This window comes from Ammodytes marinus (genome assembly GCF_949987685.1).
Source record: "Ammodytes marinus genome assembly, chromosome: 7".
Lineage (NCBI taxonomy): Eukaryota > Metazoa > Chordata > Actinopteri > Uranoscopiformes > Ammodytidae > Ammodytes > Ammodytes marinus.
In genome coordinates this window covers 9911730-9933186 of record NC_137211.1, presented here as the reverse complement: position 1 = coordinate 9933186, position 21457 = coordinate 9911730, and the positions used below count along the sequence as shown (strand labels likewise).

The 21457-nt window shown below is 39.8% G+C and overlaps 1 protein-coding gene across 8 annotated transcripts in view; it reads left to right on the top strand.

Moving 5' to 3' along the window:
* Positions 1-21457, top strand: part of kif1b (kinesin family member 1B) — a 57712-nt gene that overhangs the window by 14836 nt on the left and 21419 nt on the right. For 3 of the 8 annotated variants that reach the window (XM_080031366.1, XM_080031367.1, XM_080031365.1), the window contains exons 3-20: positions 1428-1504; positions 1628-1807; positions 2977-3045; positions 3429-3607; positions 4119-4230; positions 5034-5111; positions 5223-5288; positions 6457-6532; positions 7007-7085; positions 7203-7345; positions 9682-9896; positions 11005-11084; positions 11549-11624; positions 12779-12858; positions 13298-13404; positions 13647-13730; positions 13946-14126; positions 14251-14323. In XM_080031366.1, the coding sequence (XP_079887492.1) occupies positions 1428-1504; positions 1628-1807; positions 2977-3045; positions 3429-3607; positions 4119-4230; positions 5034-5111; positions 5223-5288; positions 6457-6532; positions 7007-7085; positions 7203-7345; positions 9682-9896; positions 11005-11084; positions 11549-11624; positions 12779-12858; positions 13298-13404; positions 13647-13730; positions 13946-14126; positions 14251-14323 (1955 nt within the window). Of the gene's footprint in view, positions 1-1427; positions 1505-1627; positions 1808-2976; positions 3046-3428; positions 3608-4118; positions 4231-5033; positions 5112-5222; positions 5289-6456; positions 6533-7006; positions 7086-7202; positions 7346-7937; positions 7980-9681; positions 9897-11004; positions 11085-11548; positions 11625-12778; positions 12859-13297; positions 13405-13646; positions 13731-13945; positions 14127-14250; positions 14324-16386; positions 20333-21457 lie in introns of those variants that run through there. The other 5 variants (XM_080031372.1, XM_080031368.1, XM_080031371.1 and 2 more) reach the window with 3 other exon arrangements.

Below are 21457 nucleotides of genomic sequence, written 5' to 3'. Positions count from 1 at the left end.
CTAGCTGTATCCTCTTCCCGTGCCCAATATGGAAGCCGCTGCTTTGCCTGTGCACCTTCAACCTGTTTGAAAATTGCAGGGGGTGCAAACAAATGCATTGTTTTTACCTGTGCTAGGTTGTTGCTACTTGTGTTTCAATGCAATGGCATGTTCTATAATCATCACATATTTAGCATGGAGCAGTTAGTGTTCTGGTTTCTGAGGACACGCTGTGCTTTTGTGTCACCATGTGACCTGTGGAGGGCGATATGCAATCCCTGTCTCTGCACATCTCCTGCATTATTGATAAGTGTGCTGAAATCCTTTTTGAACACATCAGGGAGGGCTCTCTGCAAAAGCCTCTCAAGCACCCTCATGTCAAGTGCCAAACCTGGCTTTCATTTGCCCATTAGCAGAGCACATAATTAGCATGAAAAAAAGCTAATGACTTAATTTTGGTTTGCTTGTAAAGAGGGGAAAAATGCCCTGAATGCACATATGATATTGTATTGATATGCAGATTCAGTATTTCCTTGTGCTCTGCCTTTGGTTACTATTGTTGCTCTGTTTGGATTGTTGCTAGGACCTTGAGCACACCCGTTACTTTTAGTCTCCCTTTTTTTCACTAACGGTGGAGGTATGTATTTGTCTGTCTAGCTAGCCTAAACAAACTCTCTGCACTGGCCACCTGACACAAAGCAGCTTTAGTCAATAAAAGTGCAGATTGTCGAAGGGGGGTTGAGGAACAACCAGGGTATCGATATCTACATATTTCCTGCTGTAAATACTTGGTCTCCTCCCCTCCCTCTCTCTTTCTCTCTGTGACATATCCAGTACATAGTGTGGAAAGCTTGAACACAAGCCCCAGGGGTACCAGCAAGCATGGTTGAGAGGGATGACATGCCAGGCGTGGCTGCAGATTCTTGTTCATTAAGAAATGTCTGTGTGACCATAGGGAAGGCCGGTTAGTGAGGAAACATTCTGTCATCATGCCTTTTGCAAACGCACAACAGGTGAAGGGTTAGGTATAGTGGATATACTATACGTAGGGTTATACTAGGAAATCTAGGAATAGGCCACGTGTGGTAATGTTCAAACTCTGTATTGTTTGTGTGTGTGCACTTGATCAATACAATGAGTTTACTGATTTAAAGATGGTGTGTTTGGGAAAACAGTTGCAGTTCTCAAAATGGCCCCTAATCTGTCCATACCAATAATGTGACTTTCAGTTCCAAATATATCACTGTTAGTTCTTTGATTGAGGAACAGAATATTTTAACTATTATTTGCCAAATACGATATAAAATGAAGTTACACATATGGTACATTTAGACATTCCAATAGAAGTGTGTGTATGTGAAACCAAAGTGTAGCATTTTGTGTTTTTTTAAAAATGGCCAGAAGAAATTTGATCATCCACATTACTGATGTTGTTCTTCTTCCCACAGCTATTTCCAACCCCAAAGCCCCAAAGGAACCAGCAAAGACCTTCAGTTTTGATTACTCCTACTGGTCGCACACTACGGTGAGTTTGAACTTGCATCAAATATAATAATTAAATTTGATTATACATGTATCGTCAATTTGGAATACCACAAGTTTATTGAAATGATATGCAATTCAAGTCATTTCTCTGTCTTTCCCACAGCCGGAAGACCCAAGCTTTGCATCACAGAACCTTGTATTTAATGATATTGGCAAGGAAATGCTGCAGCATGCTTTTGAGGGCTACAACGTTTGCATCTTTGCCTATGGCCAGACAGGATCGGGCAAATCCTACACCATGATGGGCAAGCAAGAGGAGGGGCAGGAGGGAATCATTCCTATGGTTTGTTCTATAAGACATCTTTCTTTTTTTCTTTCTTTTTGCTGGTCGATTTATACCACAAGAACAGTGTCATTCATTCAGTCTAATTCTAAACCAAATTGATCCAGCTCTTAAATGTTGTGACTGCAACTTGACATTTTACGTTTGTTGCAACGAGATGGCGCTTTGTCCCTGTAAAATGTTCCTAATTAATATATATATATATATAAGATTTTATTTGGACATGGACATGACAATGTCATTGGACGAACCAGATGCATTGTTTACAGTGTGTTAGCATAAATGCTAGTTTACAACACCTGTCCACAGGAGGCTTTTTAAAAACAACAAAATAAACTAAACAAAACAGAAACAAGATCAAATACTGATAAAAAAACTGATAATTAAAAGAGTAAAAATGCAGAATACAATAGAGTACAGAGCAGCAATATAATGAGTCAATATATATAGGCTACGTAGAGTAAAACAAAGGCAGCATGATCAAACAATAAACCAGTTGTAAATTATTTGAGTGAGCACTGTTGACTTGATTTGAGCCGTTGTTTAAGTTCTCTGTTAAAAGTGTTGCCATTAGTCTCTAGTTTTAGACTAGTGGGCAAGAGGTTCCACAGTTTTGCCCCCTTTGCAGAGAAAACAGACTGACCGAAAGATGTCTTGTGCATTGGAACAAGACAATCACCATTGATGGAGGCTCGTGTATTTGCCCGACGAGAGCTCTGACGTCTGATGGCCAATTCAGACAACAGTGGTGACACATGGTTATTTACACACTTGAAAAACAATTTAAGATTACTCAAATTAATAAAGTTATCAAAGGTGAGAAGGTTGTGTTTTTTTAGAATGCCACAGTGATGCCATCTCATGGGTTTCCGGTCCATGACTTTTATTGTCTGTTTGTATATTGATTGGATTAATATCCTTATCCTGTGTGCGTCCAGCCATGATTACCATTTTAGTCTAGTTTTGGAAAACTGTGATATAGAAAGGGGTACACAGGCCGTAATAAAACCCAGGATCCACTATTAACATATGACATGCCTATGTCTCATTTGCTGAAGCTCTTTAGATCTTACTGCATGACGTTTTTATTGCTAAATTATATTCGATATATGCAAATACATTCCCTACTGTTCATTTGCAGTAAAAAAAAATGTTTCTTTGCATCTCAGCTGTGTGAAGATCTATTTGAGAAAATCGAGGTGGACAACAACAAAGACCAGCTCTCCTACTCAGTTGAGGTGAGTGTCGGGCTGCCATGCCATCTGTAATCCCTATTCTCTCTCCACATTTCCGACTCCTATGCCGGTTTGTCTATTATGAACCATTCCCAGCCTTCTCCTGACTGTTTTTTGTGCTGATTGTCAGACATCACACAATCTTAAAATATGCTGTATAATTTAGTTGAATGAACACTTCTTGGAGAACAAAAGTATTCTAACCTCAAATTAATTAAATAATTAATAACAATTAAAAAATATATATATATTGTAAAAATGCAAAAATAAACTGTAATATACTTACTTTGTTTAACCTTTCATTATAACGGTTCACATTCAGTGTCTTTGTTCTGCTTTATGATGTTGCAATCAGGCACCTGAACTGATAATTGTATTGTTTGTAGGTCAGTTACATGGAGATTTACTGTGAGCGGGTGAGAGATTTGCTCAACCCAAAGAACAAAGGAAATCTAAGAGTCCGAGAACATCCACTACTCGGCCCCTACGTGGAGGACCTGTCCAAGCTAGCGGTCACCAACTACACAGACATCGCTGACCTAATGGACGCAGGCAACAAGGCTAGGTGAGCCAAATTTGAAATGTGACAGTAAGTCCAGCTCAGATTATACTGTACATAGACAGAACATTTCTTAAATGGCAGGTAGTGAGTATTTCTATTGAAAAAGAGTGTGTGTATGTGCCAGGAGAGCTCAGTGGGGAGGAGTGAACCCTGCCTTAATCTTCTTGTGCTGACTCAGAAGGCTTATTTCTAGAACACGGCGTGAACATCCCATATCTCCCCTGTGACTGTCCCTCTCGAGTGTGCCTTGCGTATTTGCGTTCGATGTCTTCACAGTTTTATCCACCTCCACCGCACAAACTAATCCCTTTTGAATCGAATCACTCTAACGGGCGTAAAACCCCGGGATGATGATAGCTCCAGTAATAGCCAATACCATGAAGTAATTTAACATTGAATCATACTGAATAGTTAAAGGGGCACAATGATTAAAGTGTCCAGAAAAATGGGTTGCATCCAATGTGAAGCATGCTTGTGTATTTCCTAATCATTGCCTCTCTGTGATGACCTACAGAACTGTGGCTGCCACCAACATGAATGAGACCAGTAGCCGGTCCCATGCTGTGTTCACCATCGTCTTCACACAGAAGAAGCATGACAGCGAAACAGACACCTCCACAGAAAAGGTCAGAGGAGAATAGAAAGCCATTTACACTTAAAGGTGGAGTCAGTGATTTTTGAGAACGCTTGTTGAAATAACAACTTTTGTCAAAATCAGTGAATATCTCCTCATATCATGATCTGCTATCTGTCCTTACTGTGTGTGCGGTAAAAAAATAATGATGTTAAAACACAGCCTAGGCTTTGTAAACTGGTATGTAAACAAAGGTTGCCCACTGTAGTAACAACATGCCCTAGACACAGTACACCATTTATTTTGACAACAAGCATTCTCCAGAATCGCTGACTCAACCTATACTCATGTTTATAATGTATAATGATCCGATGCTTTTTGGACTGCATTACTTCACACTGGTTTTTACTTACAACTTAGTGAGTCTGCTCTTTTTGATTTGCCCAAGATGTCTCCTATGGTCCTCTAAGTCGGTGGTGATCGGAGTAGGACAAAGGAAGAGAGACATTTTAGATTAGCATTTTAGCATTTCCTCTGACTGTGGACAGACAAAGACTGTTGTGTTACTGCAAACACAATGCCTATTGTTGTATTTAGTCACACTATCCGTTTTAATTTCAGAGCTGCATCTCACTTCACAGTAATGTGAAAATGTTGGAAATGGTTTACATTTCTAGAGATTTGATGCTTTGCATTGTTAACTATGTGCATATATGTAAGAAAATCACAAACTTTATTCAGTTGTCAGCAATATCATTGTTTCAGTAATATTCACAACTTCTCTGTGTTTGTTATCTTTCAAATGTGAATTATTAAAAGCCTGATGCATCTAAAAAGCATTTACTTCTCCTTCAGGTCAGTAAAATTAGTCTGGTAGACTTGGCAGGGAGTGAACGAGCAGATTCCACTGGAGCTACTGGTACCAGGCTAAAGGTAAGACTCTCATCATGAAATACACTGCACTGCCTGGCATTAGCAAACCATTGATTGCTGTGACCTTGCTCTATAATAATATATATATATATTTTGCATCTGTGTTTACAGGAGGGTGCAAACATCAACAAATCTCTCACCACGTTAGGAAAGGTCATCTCTGCCTTGGCTGAAGTGGTGAGTGTTTATACTTATGTACAGGGCCGGCGGTAGCCAGGGGCCAGGGTGGGCCGTGCCCACCCAATTATTTTTTTTATTTTTTTTTTGTTGGAAGTCCAGACCCACTATCGGACGGACCTGTTCATTCGCTCTCAGATTTAGCCTTTTAATTTTCCTCTCAAAGTGCACCAGATTCATGCATTTAACTTTAAAAAGGTAAAAAAAAAAAAGGGACCCTCCTAGCAGGGTCGTGACCTCGGCGGTCTACTATTTTCACCCAGCTGATCATCAGAGGCGTGTGGAAAGACTATATATCTATATAGTGTGTATAGTATATAGCTCTGGACTACCACCATCCAGGTTGCCCAGTCCCAAAGCTTTCTCTTCTATCAGCTCAGGCTGCCTACAGTTAATACTGCGACAAAAAAAAAGATACATTATGTTTGAGAAAAAAAACATGCAAGAATCAGATCTCCCACACAGCAACACTCAAAGTTTATTTGCATATTGTGTTCTACACAATTCACAGTAGATGTGGCAAAAATCAGACACAGAGATCTTACAAGGGCAAAACAATTCGGTCTCTTTGCCCAGTGTGCCCACCTAAAATTTCTACCGGCCCACCCTAATCTAACTGTCTAGAACCGGGCCTGCTTATGTATGTTTTCTATTTCTTTCTTTTTCTCTCTTTCTCCTGCTTTCAACCCCTTCTCGTACCCTTTTAAAAACTCAAACCAGTCTTCTCAAGGAATTGATGTTTGGAGCCTGGCATGCTGTAATCTCTGCCCTTCTGTTTTCTCCTCTCTCGTCCTTGTAATGCTTGCTTGCGCAGGATAACTGTACCAGCAAGGTAAACCTGTTGACAGCTGAACCACTAACCTCCCTGATTCCTCCCATGACTCAGATGTGACGGCCTTTTGCCAAGTGCAATGTTAAAGTTACTGCACAGTGTTCTGCCACCGCCATTTGTATCACATGTTAGCAAACCATGCACCAGAGCAAAAAGCTGCTCCTATCAGGCCTTTACTCATTGTACTTGAAGTCTAATCCATTACATAATATAGTGTTTGTCATGGTACATCGTAATATTCTGACGGCCATCCCTCATTTTAAATGTTATAACCAAAAACCTTCCTTGAGTTTAGTATTTTTGTATGCCTAACCAATTAATGTTTGTTAACTGCAGAGCAAGAAGAAGAAGAAGACTGACTTCATCCCGTACAGAGACTCTGTTCTGACATGGCTGTTGAGGGAGAACCTGGGTATGAACGTTAATATATCCATTAACTGTGTAGCGAAATTATTATTCCTGCACAGCAAGAACATTTTAACCATCTGGGCCCTGCTATACGAATTGGTATACAAATAAGTGACTGGAGCTAGTATACATTTAAAGAACAGCACTGTCAGCAGACTTTGTGTCAACTTAACTAGACAGGCACACACATCTACTTGGTCTAGTCATGTATGGAGGAGTCGTGCACAGTGTATCTTGAATTTTAGGTGCCACATGTCTTGTATTAGTGGAACTAGTATTCAGCGCTCATTGCTTTAGTAGTGTATATTAGTGCTAAGCCTTTTCAAAGGTAGTGCCCTGTAAATCATTTAGTATTTTGAAATAAATCTTATTTCTAAAGTCTTTTTTAGCAAGTGCTACATAACAGTGTGTATTAAAAATGTATTTTCAGCCCAATTGTCTCATAATTTTAACCTCTGTAATGATGTTTTGTTATTAGGTGGTAACTCAAGAACAGCCATGGTTGCTGCCCTCAGCCCTGCAGATATCAACTATGACGAAACTCTCAGCACACTCCGGTAAGGTTTCCATCCAAGACGTGGGTGAAAACAATACAAAAAAAAATGTCAGTTAATTGTTTGCATTTGATCTTTCACTGCCATTTAAATCTATAAACTGTTATGATTTGCTTTTAGCTACGCCGACCGAGCTAAGAACATCAAATGCAATGCTGTCATCAATGAGGATCCCAACAATAGGCTGGTGCGTGACCTGAAGGATGAAGTGTCTCGACTGAAGGAACTGCTCCGTGCCCAGGGCCTGGGAGACATCCTGGACAGTGAGTTAAATGCCATCACAGCAGGCCACATCTGCAGCCACAGAGTGTCTACTTTCTCTCTCAGGGTCTACCACAAGCTGGCAAAATCTTCTTTCTATATCACTGCCTCATTGCTTTCAGCCATCCAACTTTGTGTTCATCGTTCAGTATTTGTGCCCATGTCGTTTACACAATGCAATGATTAGACACAAACCGCTTTCAGAAACATATGTACCCAGACACCGTTTTTTTATGACTGCGTACAGAGTAAAATGTATAATGTGAGTGACAACAAAAATAGCAGTTTGAAGCTACATTTAGCTATCGCACTTCATTTGCTGTGCACAAGATTAATGGCTTGTAGCCCAGTCAATTAGAGACTTAATACACCCATTAATAACTTCTAATATCTGAATAAATTAATAACCTGCCTACTTGCTAATGCCTGCTGAGATCCTGCCTAATGACATGGCACTTAACAAGTCTCTCCATGCTGTATCTTCTCATCCTCGTTATCGTTGTCATCCAGCCCACTAAGAAATGTCTAACATTTTCCTCTCATTCTACTGGTGCTGACCTCTGACCCTTCTCATCTTTTCCTGCTTCCCCTCAGTTGATCCCATGGGGGATGATTGCCCAGGAAGTGGAATCAAATGTGTGTATATGTGTGGTAGTCATGAAATGCCTTTATAACTAATTGCCCTAATTATTTATAGCATAATAACATTGCTTATGCCCCCATGGCCTGTTTTATTAAATATGCTACCAGCTTTGCATGTAAATGCGTAAAAAAGCAAAAAAGCTTGATAAAAGAAAACTCAGAAATGCAAGGCTTCCATAGATGTGCGCACTGGCTATGGTTAGCATGCCAATACGTTAGCATGCATTACGCTTGTGTTTTGTTATTTTCTAGAATGATGGGGGTGAGGCAGCTACTTGGAGGCTCAAATCCAAATGTATCACAAGTTACTTTTGGAAAGCCCCTTTTAGAACCTACTTTTAGAATAGCTTGTCTGTCTTCCCCACCCCCGCATCATTTTCTTACCATGTCAGTCTTTGACTCACTTTCTCAAAAAAAATTCTGTTCTTTATTTTTTTATTTTTTGTTTTACTAACTATCTGCTGCAGGTGACAGTGCTCAAATCTTTAGAGTAGCACAACTCAGTTCTCAAACCGAGGCTCAAATCTACAGACGAAAAGGTGCATGATTTTGAATTTTTAAGTAGCCACAACAGAGGTGTGTGTTTGCAGAGTTGACTAACTATATGTGCTTTGACAATTTGTATGCTATAGTTAGTTTGCTGGTGTGCCCTCTGCTGTATTCTCAAAAATCCCTAACACCTCCTCCTCCCTTCCTGCCCTTTTGCGCTACTAATTTGTGTATATGTTCATTTTAATGTCTTCTTGACCAAGAGCAGGTTATTACCCGTCTTACCCAATGTACAAGTTAATAGGTTACATTTTGGTGCTGTTATCCCACTAAGAATTAGTAACTCTTGATTGGTCCAGCACCTATTTTTCTGGAATATGAAAAGCCTAAAGAGACATCGTTCTATCCAAAATGCCTGTACCTCCAAAATAATTTAAATACAGCTTTTATTCCCTTATTATAATTATTTTTTTATTTGGTTCTTGGGAAGCACCGCAGAGATCCTGAATGCCATTACACTGACATGGACTGTCTGACATTTATTGAGGCTGCCGTGGCTCCACTATTTTGTGTGTGCGTGCGCGGTGATACAAACTACTCGACTGCAGGCTGAACTTTTGCAGCATGTATCAATGACCCTCATCCGATCTCCCTCTGGGCCTTCTTGCAGTCTCCATCCCATCCTGTAGTTGATACACTGGTAGCAGTTTTCACTCAGGGTTGTTTTCATTCACGTCAGAGTTCAAGACAATAGCAAGAAAAGTGTTCAGAAATGTTCATACTAGAAATGAAGTGCTCAGAGGCAAATCCTGGCCCAACACAACAGCCCTCTGGAAACTCTCTTATTGTGCTCCATTAGAGAGCTTCTTGAGGCTGAAATGTAATTAATTTTCTCTTGGAGTTGAATAGTTCTTTCAAGCAGATTTGAAAACTACCTGGAGTGAAAACTGCTGCTCTCTTTCGCTGTCCATTATAGTTGGTGTTTGTCTTAACCCTTTAACGTACAACGTGTGTCTTACATTTCCTCCCCTTTGTCCTTTCTCTTTCCCAACATCTTTCCCTACTTTCTCTCTCTCCTCATATTTGGTATTTGGTTCCTCCATTTTCTGTGGTTTTTTCCCCCTATCCTGCCCCTGGCCTATCCCACCTCTCTCTGTGTGGTGTTTTTTTTCTCTCTCGCTCTCTCTCTCTCCTGCTGTTGGCTCAGACCTCAAAGACATTCAGAACAATAAGCATAGATACTTGGTAGCCTCAGAGAACCAACGCCCTGGCCATTTCTCCACAGCCCCTATTGGTTCCCTGACAGCCTCTCCTTCGTCTGGCGCACTCTGCAACCAGGCTGGCCTTCTTCAGTCAGTCACCAGCATCCAGGAGCGCATCATGTCCACCCCTGGAGGAGAGGAGGCTATTGAGAGACTCAAGGTAAAGTTGGCCCATGTACACTGCAACAGTCTAATCAAATCACACCTTGCGTCTATTGTTTAGAGAGAAGAAAAGTCCTACAGCTATCTGCCCACTCCGCTAAAACCACTGAACTCTGGCTTATTCATTTATTTACTCTAAGAGAAATATGCTCTCAATTGATTCTAATAAATCAAATTTGATATATTTGTATTAAATTTTTTCCACTGGCAACAAAAACGGCTGCTGTGATAAATGCGTATTAACTACAAGTGTGTGGCATAGTAGGGGCTTCCCTTGCTGCTTGTTGTTGGATATTACAATGATAAATAATGTTAGCATGCTAAAATTAAATCAAAATATATAAATATTTGTCATTGTTTGATTTAAATGGTGTAAGACAACGGATTGAGTCAAAAAATGAATACCAACTAACAATCAAAGCCACCCATTGCACACTTGTTGAATAAATTAGAAGTTTAATAATTTAAGGTGAAGAAGCCCCGCCCACACTTCATCTAAACACGTCCTTATGTGGCCTCCGAGCATCACATCTCTCCTGCTCGCAGTAGACCTCTCTCACTGTTGATAAGGTAGCACATAGGATGGCAACCACAGACCATGAGGGGCTGCAGTTTCTATGGCAACCATGGTGCTCGGTATGTCTGTCATCCAATGACGTCAAGCACCAACGCAGATACGGAGGGAACTGGACCAAAATAGATTATTTTTTATTTATTTTTTTTACTTTACTAGTGATGCACATCACTTACACATATTCCATTTGCTGTTATCCTAGTGATCCAGAATCAAAGATTACAGTAAAGGTTACCTTTTTATAATTATTCTAAAAGCTTAGCCTACATTATTGTTAAGCAACATTATCAGATAGGAATATCACAAGTTATGGTATAGTTATCATGATATACAGCAGCAGGTTACAATGCCCCTCATCAGTTTTTATCCCTGACCCAAAACTAAATCTCTAATTTTCAAAAAAATACATGCTCATTTATTAAAACTCTTGGCAGACACTTGGTGTACATTTTTTTGTAATAAGCTAAACACACTGTTACTACTTCACTCTTAATGACTAAGATGACATTGCTTTGGTTGTTTTGGTGTTCAGGAATCAGAAAAGATCATAGCCGAACTCAATGAAACCTGGGAAGAAAAACTGCGCAAGACTGAGGCAATCCGCATGGAGAGGTCAGTATTAGCAGACAGTCTGCTCTTTTGTACCTCTATCTAAGTAAGACATGTGAGTCATATCTGTGCCTCCTCCTCCATCCATCCTTCACTTCATCTGTGTCCTGTCAGTGTGAAACAACCCCCCATAGCTCTTTCTTTTCACCCACCACCCCCCCCCCCTTTTACACAGACACACACACACACACACACACTTACCCACTCACCCACTCATCTGTGGCTGCAGACATCAAACGTGTCTGTCCATTAAGTCTCCCTGGTGCCATTCTCTGCCTGTTGTCATGCCACAAATCACTTGCTGTAAAGGTGCACACCATCACATTTCATCCTCTTTCTCTGATCAATACCAAAGGCTCATTGCTGAAAATAAACCTCCATAGTACATATGCTTGCTGCAGTCGTTGTAAGAAAATATATGCAGTGTGACGGTGTCTTCCAACTACAAATGTTTTTCCTCCTCACAGGGAGGCCTTGCTTGCAGAGATGGGTGTGGCAATCCGAGAAGATGGTGGCACTTTGGGGGTCTTCTCTCCTAAAAAGGTAAAGACGCAAGCACATATGTCGATGGAAGGGAGCTGTTTCAAGTTGGCCATGGGTGGTGATGCACTGCACACCCTTTCACCATGACTTCCCCACTTCTGTTTCACATTTTATCTTTTTCCACAAGACCTTCCCTGTGCAACCATTGTTTTTACTCATCTATTCTCTTTATTATTTTGTGTCTTTCCATTCTTTTTTTGCTTCCTTCACATAATCAGCTTAGCCACGAAATGCAGTTTGAAGAGCAGTTTGATTTTTCCAACAAGAAGGTTTGTTTAGTTGAATTAGGAGAAAGGGACCCTTTCCTGAACTAGATGTAGCCCCATCACTAGGTATAAGTCTTTTGATAGTGGTTAAACATCATCAATCTGCTTATTGCCATGGTCGTTGTTCTCTTGATTTCTGCACCTGTGGCACATTCTGCATTTGATGTACTTTTAGCTACTGTTACAGTTCATTTCCCCCTCCATGATTGATAGACAGTGTAATATACAAGATACACATTTACAAATGGTCGGGTCGTATTAAGATTTGACAAGTGCTTGTGAATTCAAGCATTAGTCAAAGTTATGTTTTGAATGTATTACTTGTCTCTCAGTAAGTTATTCAAAGCTAGAAACCCCAGCAGTCTCCCCAAGTCTCCCGTATGTTCTAGTAGATGAAGTACTGTGTGGCAGCAACTTGTAGACCAGTGTTCCAGTAGTATGCACTTATCAGAAGAGTAGCATTTGAGAGAGAGATTTGCTATCTTTTAATCCCTAGCTGTTCAGCATCAGCTGTCACTAGATCAGCTTTCAGAAAATTCCCCTCTTTGAAAACAATCCTTCTTTAGTTATGCTTTGTTCGTCCCCCCCGCCCACTCTGCTGCTTTCTTTTTGTTTAAATCCATTTGTCTAATTTTTTCTCTCTTTTTATTCACTGCTTCTCCATTGGTTAGAAGCCTTGTGATCTTTTTGCAGACTTTAATGGGGTGTTTTCACCAATAAAGGTTGGTGGTTTAGTGGAGTAGCTGCTAGCATTGTTTTAGTGGTATCAAGGTGACTCTGGTTGCGTCGCACTGTGTTCTTACATCGCAGCTGAATATTGCTGAAAGTAGTGAAATCTTCAAAAAGTTTTTTGTGGTTAACTGTCTACCTCTTGTGTTTCATCTGTAGACTCCACACCTGGTTAACCTTAATGAGGATCCTCTCATGTCAGAGTGTCTGCTCTACTACATCAAAGATGGAATTACAAGGTAACCAAGATGACAATGAAATACTGCAGATGATGTGGAAAGGTCTGAGATTTTTCCAAGGCAGGGTCTCTGAAAAAACTACTCTGTATTTTTTTCCTCTATTGATATTAAGCAATAGGTCACTTCAGAATCAGAGGAAACCAGCTTAAAATCTGCCACTGATCACAAAAAGGTTCACTGTCTGAAGTAACTTTCCTCCAGCCTTTGTCCTTTTAGCCCCCTTAAGGGACCATTCCAGTTCAGTATTTTGTTACTTCGCACCCTAGATGGACAATGATAACTGACAGAAACAGAGATATTTAGTGCTATAGAGGTTGTGCCTTCTAAAAGTTATGGTCTCCATTTAAGTACTGCTGCTGACTTTTTGCCAAAATGGCTGCCAATACAATGAGAGGGCAGTGTGTTCACCGTCTAAAAATGGCCTCTTCCATCGTTTCAGGGTGGGTCAGGCTGATGCTGAAAGACGACAGGACATAGTTTTAAGTGGTGCTCATATCAAGGAGGAGCACTGCATCTTCCGCAGCGAGAAGAATGCAAATGGAAATGGTGAGGTCACTGTATAATGAGTTTGCTTGCTTTTGTTTGCTTTGGTACTTGAATTGAATAAAGAAGTGTTTGTAGCACTTTTTAAGAGGAAATTCAAGCAAAGCTATAGACAGAAAATTCTTCTTCTGTTAATAATGACAATATTATGGTGTAGCAATCACTACATACATTGGGACCATTTAAAATGAACAATGATGAGCCCTTCAAGTTGATAATGATTGGTTGTTATGTGTCTGTTAAAGTTGTGGTCATGCTGGTTCCCTGCGAGGCATCGGAAACCTACGTCAACGGCAAGCGGGTTGAGGGCGCAATCCAGCTGCGCTCAGGTACATATCTCAGCTATTTACATAATTGTAAATGATGATATTCGGTTGAGATGACTTGATACTGCCAATGATAATCATAAATGGGTTATACATGATTCCAAACAGCCCTTGGTGATTACAACAGTTGGAGCCCTTACATTTACACAGCACTGAAGGTCCAATGTCTTTGCTAATTTGGGGTATTTCTGCCACACGTGTGCACTACCGTCCGTTAGGTAACCGGATCATTATGGGAAAGAACCACGTATTCCGTTTCAACCACCCCGAACAGGCCAGAGCTGAGAGGGAGAAGACGCCAACAGCCGAAACCCCTGTGGAGCCGGTGGATTGGACATTTGCTCAGAGAGAGCTTCTTGAGAAACAGGGCATCGACATGAAGCAGGAGATGGAGAAAAGGTGTTCAATCCATTCTGTTGGCTCTATTGAAATGTATCTGTCATTTTTGTCCGGTTTAAAAACTGGTTTAAGTGTGTCATGAATTGTGTGATTATATGCATTTTTTTTTATTCCATTTATGTAGGCTCACTGAAATGGAAATCTTGTACAAAAAGGAGAAAGAAGAAGCAGACCAACTGCTGGAGCAACAGCGACTGGTGAGTTCAAATAAGCCTAAACGTATTCAAAGCCATGCTGTTTTCTGTATTCATCATATCAGAAGTTAGTAATAACTGCAGAGTGGCTTTGAAGTCTTATTTATTTGATCCGTTGTTGCAAGTTAATTCTAATTAAAGGCAGAACCATAGTGATTGAGCTAGATTGTGTGTGATTTTGAGTGAAATGTACTTCAGTATTTCTCTTTATAAGTGCAACTTAAAAGTTAAAGCATGGTTTTTCTATGGTTAATCACAATTGGAAAATTAGATTTTGGATTTTATGCGCTCCCCTTAAATCTGACTAGTACTAATTACTTTTGAGTTTTGTGTTTGTGTGTGAGAATCACACTGTTAATTCTAGCGCATGTCTGATCTCCTTGCATGGACGTTTTTCTGGTTTGAGACGGATGGTCTTTTTACTCGCCTTCCTCTTGAGTTTTAACTGATTTTCTGTGGCAATTTGATTGAGTGAGAATTAGAATGTAAAGCTTTCCCCTTTCAAAACTCTGTTTCCCTTTCCTTGTATCTTCTATAGTTGATCTGAATCTTGCAAAACAGCAATTTACAGCTAAAGTTGATTAGAAAATTAATTTAGGACTGATTGTGTTTATTGGTCAGTATTGAAACGCATTGCCTTGTTTGAATAATGTGATGCTGCTTTTGCATGGTTCATGTTAATAGCATGTTTTTCTTAACTCATTCAGTACTGGTTCTGAACTAAGTTGCAGTGTTTGCTGTTGAGCTGGTCTTTGAAGTGGCTGTTGATTTGCTTGGATTAGATGTTCTACTCTAGTTTTCTTGCTCTGTTTTGTCCTGAGTTTCATCTCTTCAATGCAGTTGCTGACCTGTACAATGCATTGTGATAACAAAAAATCCTGCTGTAGTTTTTTTGACGGATAGTGACAATGTGGTTTCTCATTGACTTCTTTGGCTACATCCCTTATGCTAGCCCTACCTGGCAACTGTGTAGCAAACTGAAGGCACAGCTCAACAACAGCGTAATCACTGCTTACAGTTGAATCACAGACCTTTCCATACTCTTTGCAGAACTACAAGCAAGGGTTCACATTCCAAGTGAAATAGCATCCAATTCAAACCTTAGATATAGTATCATAAAAAAAGACCTGAATTATCTGTACCAAATGGTTGTGATCTGTAATGTACTTTGTCTACAACAAAATGAGAAACTGCATTTTTTTTCCAACTAACATCTTTCTTGTAGTGGATTAACACTTGCGCTCACTTCTGCCTCTCCTCTCTCTACTGGCTTTCTGATCAACTGCAAGAACACTGTCTTCTAACTCACTCGCTAATACTAAAGCAACTCAAACCTTCTGGACTTAAGGGGGAAAGCTCCAAAATCCATCTACATCCATGCCACTGTAGCATGTTTGGGAACCAGCTTTCAAATAAAACATTTTCAATTAAGAAGAGGAGTATAACAAAACAATACAGAAGTGCTCCAATCAGGATCTATCCTCTATTGATATTTCTTCTCTAATCATGATAGACATGCTTTACTTTTTACTTGTATTATCAATATGCAACATTGGGAACAATATTTTTAAAGCCAATATCCCCATTTCTGAGTCACATCAATTTAATGTTTTAAATCAATATACATTTATTCATATCCATATCATCATTTCATTAGAGAAAATGTTTCGAAAAACTGACAAGAAAGTCAATGGAAGCCACTGTTTGTTGGATTTTCATTTGTTTTTCAATCTTTATTTTGAACATAATTCTTGGCGTGTGCACAAATCTGGGAATTGCATGTTGCCATACATCTTTTACAGAAATGATGTATGCAAAATATTTATTTTACATTACCACAGTGTAATAGTTATCTCTGATAACTATCCTAAATCTCGCCGAAGATCAAGTTTTATATTCTGATTTAACTTCGACTTTACTCATGGTTGGAGTTCCCATGTTGCATATTCATATCTTTATTCATTCTTTCTTTAAAAAAAAATCTTTTCATCCTCTTTGATTTCCCATTGTAATTTCTCCTTTTTTTCGGGAACCATTTGGTTTGTTTCCTGTTTTGTTTTCTTAAGGATGGAGACTCTGATAGTGGAGATGACTCTGATAAGAGGTCTTGTGAAGAGAGCTGGAGACTGATATCTTCCTTGAGGGAAAAGCTGCCCCCCAGCAAGGTGCAAACCATTGTGAAAAAGTGTGGATTACCCAGCAGTGGCAAGAAGAGAGAGCCAGTTAAAATGTACCAGGTCCCACAGCGCCGGCGTGTCACCAAGGACTCCAAATGGGTGACTGTCTCTGACCTAAAGATCCAGGCAGTCAAAGAAATTTGTTATGAAGTAGCGCTCAATGACTTCCGCCACACACGGCAGGAAATAGAGGCTCTGGCCATTGTTAAGATGAAGGAGCTTTGCTCTAGCTACATGAAGAAGGACCCCAACGAGCGGGACTCGTGGAGGGCAGTGGCTCGGGATGTTTGGGACACTGTAGGGGTTGGTGATGAGCGCATTGAGGATGTCATCCTCACCAATGGGACTCGACCAGGAGGGGTTGTAATGGATGAACTAAAGGTGCACATTGATAAACTTGAGGACATCTTGCACGAGGTGAAGAAACAGAACAACGTGAAGGACGAGGAGATTCGTGCACTCAGGCACAAGATGGTAAAAATGGAAAAGGTCCTTCCACTCATCACCCCCGAAGGCCAAGAAAAACTTCCCAGTGTTGGCACGTCCACCAGCACTGCCGTCACTCCAAGCCTTCCAGAAGGAAAACCTCCTGTTCCTACAAAGCCTGATGTATATGTAGAAGATTTAGATTCTGAAACTGGCCAAAGTGCAGGAGATGATTCGACTCTTAAACGAGGAGGCCAAATGCGCTGGATGCGTCAAGAGCAAGTGCGCCTCAAGAGCCTTCAGCAACAAGAGATAGCCAAGCAGCTCCGCCGGAATACCGGACCACACCGCTTTATACCCCCAGAAGACCGCAAGCTGCGCTTCCCCTTCAGAAGTAACCCTAAGCACCGCAACTCGTGGAGCCCCGGTACTCATATCATCATTACAGACCAGCAGGTCATTGAGCTGAAGGTACCTAAAGAAGCTGTAGAGGAAGAAGAGGGAGAAAGCCATGCTGAAGAAGGCATACAGTCTAGGGAACAGATGGCTGCCTCAGTTATCCAAGTCACTCCCCCGTTACCAAACCCACCAGTGCAGGGCAGGAGCAAAGAATTGGAGCAAGGTTTAAGCCAAGGGCATAGACATAACTATAGGAACAACCAACACCAGCAGCCCCATGAACGAGCCCGCAGCAACTCTTTCAATCACCGCCAGCGTCAGGGCTCCATGGAGTCACTGCAGCAGCCTGAAAGCAACAGAAGGCATTCGCAGACCTTCTACCAGCCCCGCCATCACCAGAACCCGCCAGCGTATCCCCATCATCCCCAACATCACCATCATCAACAACAGCCCTACCACAACAATAGCATGATGTATCCAGATGGCAGATTCAATGGCTACCAGCAGTACCATCACACTGACCAGGCTAACCATCCAATCAACTTTCAGGCACCGCCACGAATGCGCAGGCAGTTGTCCGCTCCTAACCTAAAAGCCAGCAGAGAGACGGCAGTCTGAGCAGGACTTGTGGAATGAGGAACTAGTTTTATGTACTTTAAGTAGGCAAACACATTACAGATCACAACAATTCAGAATCATGTGAGTCAAGCTGACTGACTTTGCACTTCAGTGATCAGTGTGTAATTGGTTGAGCCAAAAGTATTGTATGTATTATAACAAAGACATTTTATCATCTTCAACACCTTCATAATATATGCTGTTTTATCAGTTTTTGCTGCCTTTCCATCACTAGCATTGGGAGAGCTGTCATAAGGAATCGAAGCCAACAGATGATAAAGGGAATTTTTTTTCTCTTTATCAGAAGAGACATATCATGCCTACTCTGTTCATTTATCAGCATTTGTGACAATTCATCAATCATGCTTTCATTTGCCAAAATTTTCTTCATAGTGGAATTGCTGAGTTTACATCTTTTACATCTACATTTTATTGTTGATTTATTATGAATGTTTATAGCCACTACAGTATGAACACATTGAAGTTTCAAATTTTCTTCAAGACTCTTGTTGTTGCACAAGTTAGGAAGCAGAAAAAAACTATATTTATTTCTCTCCATGTCCTATGCAACTGACTGTTAGGGTGGAAGAAAGGGTTCTTTACATTTTATGTTGTACCTCATGAAACATTTTCCATCATAAATCATCATTGGCATAGATCAAAACTGATTATGTAATAACTTGATGCACTAGTTAATTAACTGCCTTTTAAAATGGAATGAAATAGTGGTTAAAGAATGATGTGTTTTAAAAAGTGCCTTTTAAGCACTAACCATATTAATCCTGCTTTGCATTTAAATAAAGCTTTCCTTCTTTTTAACTTAGTGCTCATGCACTGCTTCGATTTGCAAAGGAAACTTTATAACTTGTTTAATCTAACTAACAATTTAGTAATAACACACTGATTCAGATACTTAGTACCGCTTGATTGTTTGATCCCCTACTTCTTTGTAGTTGATTTATTTCAAATATGTAATAAAAAAAAAATCGTATTTGAGAAATTGGCACTTTGTCATGGTTAAGTTGTGTAGTTAGACAGTAATGGTAAACCTTATACTGGTAAGCAATACAATTATATTAAGTACATACAAATCCATATTTAAAACATCCCCTGTAGAACTAACCACCATTTATATATTGGGGTATTTCTCTCCAGGATGTTGTTATTAATAATGCCATGTTCTCCCTGAATCCTGAAGTTTACTAAACCAATCAATTGTAAAACCACTATACTGGAATGAAAGGAGATTGACATAACCTTAAAATAAGTTACACAATATTTAATCTACGGGAAAGTTTCACCGTAACCAGTCCAGAATGTTCTAAACAATTTCCTTCATACATTATGACGCAAGCTCTGTCTTGGTATTTAAATTAGGTTTGGGTTTGCGGTTCACTGCAGTTTACTGTGCCTCGATTGGATGTTCTACAGAGGGTTGTCATGGTTCCCCAAAGACTTGCCTTAAAAAATGTTGTCAGGAAGAAAAAAGACTCGGCAGTGTTTGCATAATGTTATTTGGGAGAACTATCCATGACAAATGAGATTTTGAGAACTGCCTCGTTTTAGCTGCATCAAATGACATGAATTCAAGCAACCTGGAGAGATCTATTGGAGTTATGGTCTTTGAAATCATTGTCCATGTCATGTCCCTCTGCTTTAGATGATACTTATTTTGTTCAGTCGCAAGTCTGCCTATCAATCTGTCTTTTCATTGCAGCATCATTCTGTAGCTTCAAAAAGGACCCATTCATTATTACTACATTTCAATGCCAGATGGCCTTTAAACACTAAGCAGCATGGGAAAGACCTTATAGGGCTATCAGAATGTTAAACCTGGGTTCAGGACAATGACATTTATTTTCTGTCTTTTATACTATTAGTATATATGCTGCCTTTTACTATGCTGTAGCAAAAACCAAATTATATGACATATGCAAGTCTGCTCTCTTCACCCTGCTCCTCATGTCTTTGACTATCTTTGCATGCAATAGCGTACATTTCTTCATCCCTAATAAATGCTCCATTAACAAATGTTATTTGCACTGGTGCTGGTGGCAAACACGTTAGCTGGAAAGTGTACAATATCAAATTGACAATGTACAGTGTTGTGCTTTTTTTTCTTTTCTTTTTTTAAATATACATATATGTCAGTGTTAGGTCTCAAAGTGTTGTATTTCTGCCTTTTTGAATCTGCAATATCAAGTGCCTCATTGTGGATGTGTACCAAGTGGTGTTGCTCCTGTATTGAGCACTTTGTGCAAACATACTCTACATAAGTGAAGAATTGTGTTCACAGATAAAAAGGATCTACTGAATCCCTGTTTTGCTGGAGGTTTACATTCAAAGTATGACCTGAAATAAAATAACATGCTCCAAGTGCAGTTATATCTTATGTATGGGTGGTATTTGTTTTTGTTTTTCAATTCCAAATAACCTGTTTAGGGACAGACTCTGATCTCTAACTGTATGTACTAGATATCATATGAGTGCTTATTTGAGAGACTTCACAACACCTCAGGTCAGGTTAAAGGCACTTTTGAGTGATTATACTTATAGAAAACGTAACATTTAAAAGTAATTATTCTCTACAGAATATATTCATAGAAGTTGCAAAAATCTGCAGTCTTTCCTATTGCTGTACTTATTTAATACTGTAACATGGTAATGTCCCATATAAACTTGCAAGATGGGATGTAGATGAAAGTGGTTGGCATTGACCTTATTCTATTAACATAACTTTTATTGTTACACATAATTTGCAACTCTAAATATGCATGTGTTCAAACTGCCTCAAATACTCTATCCACGACATGGTACATTATGGTAACAATAGAAACCTATGGAATATATATAATAGAAGCAGATGACTACATTCAGTAAGACTTATTGTTGGGCTTTTAAAAGGTTAGAACCAAGAGCATTCAGCTACGGGCTTGCTGGTAGGATTTACGCAGGGAGGTGGTTAATGACGAATGAAAAGGCTGCATTGTCTTCCCAGAAGACACTGAACAAATAGGATGAGGTCATCGGGACCACAGCCTGTCCTGCTCTGATGATGGTGATGATGATGATGGCGCCCCTCATTGGATTACAGTCGACTCAGCCTCTGCCAGCACCTCTCCTCTTCCACTCCAGCCATTTCTCTCGCAATATAAGAGGATGTTCCATGAACTGTGTACTAGTTTCATTAAAAATGGGAAAGTTTTTCCTTGATTGTGTTGGTTGGAGAATTGAGCTACCCACTTAATGTTAGTGAAAGTAAAACATTCTATTAACATACTATTAACATATTTTCTTATGAACAGATTTTTTTTTAGTAATCTGTAGTTCCACTGCTAATGTTTTACCTATAGCTGATACAGTAGCCTATATAAACACCTTTAATATGTAATGTTTTGATACAGGTCTGGAAAGCTACCAGTTAAGGAAAAACTGTTCTTTTGTACATCTTGTGACACGTTTTATGTAATGTTAAATCCATTTTCATTTTACATTATTTACACATTCATCTTCACGA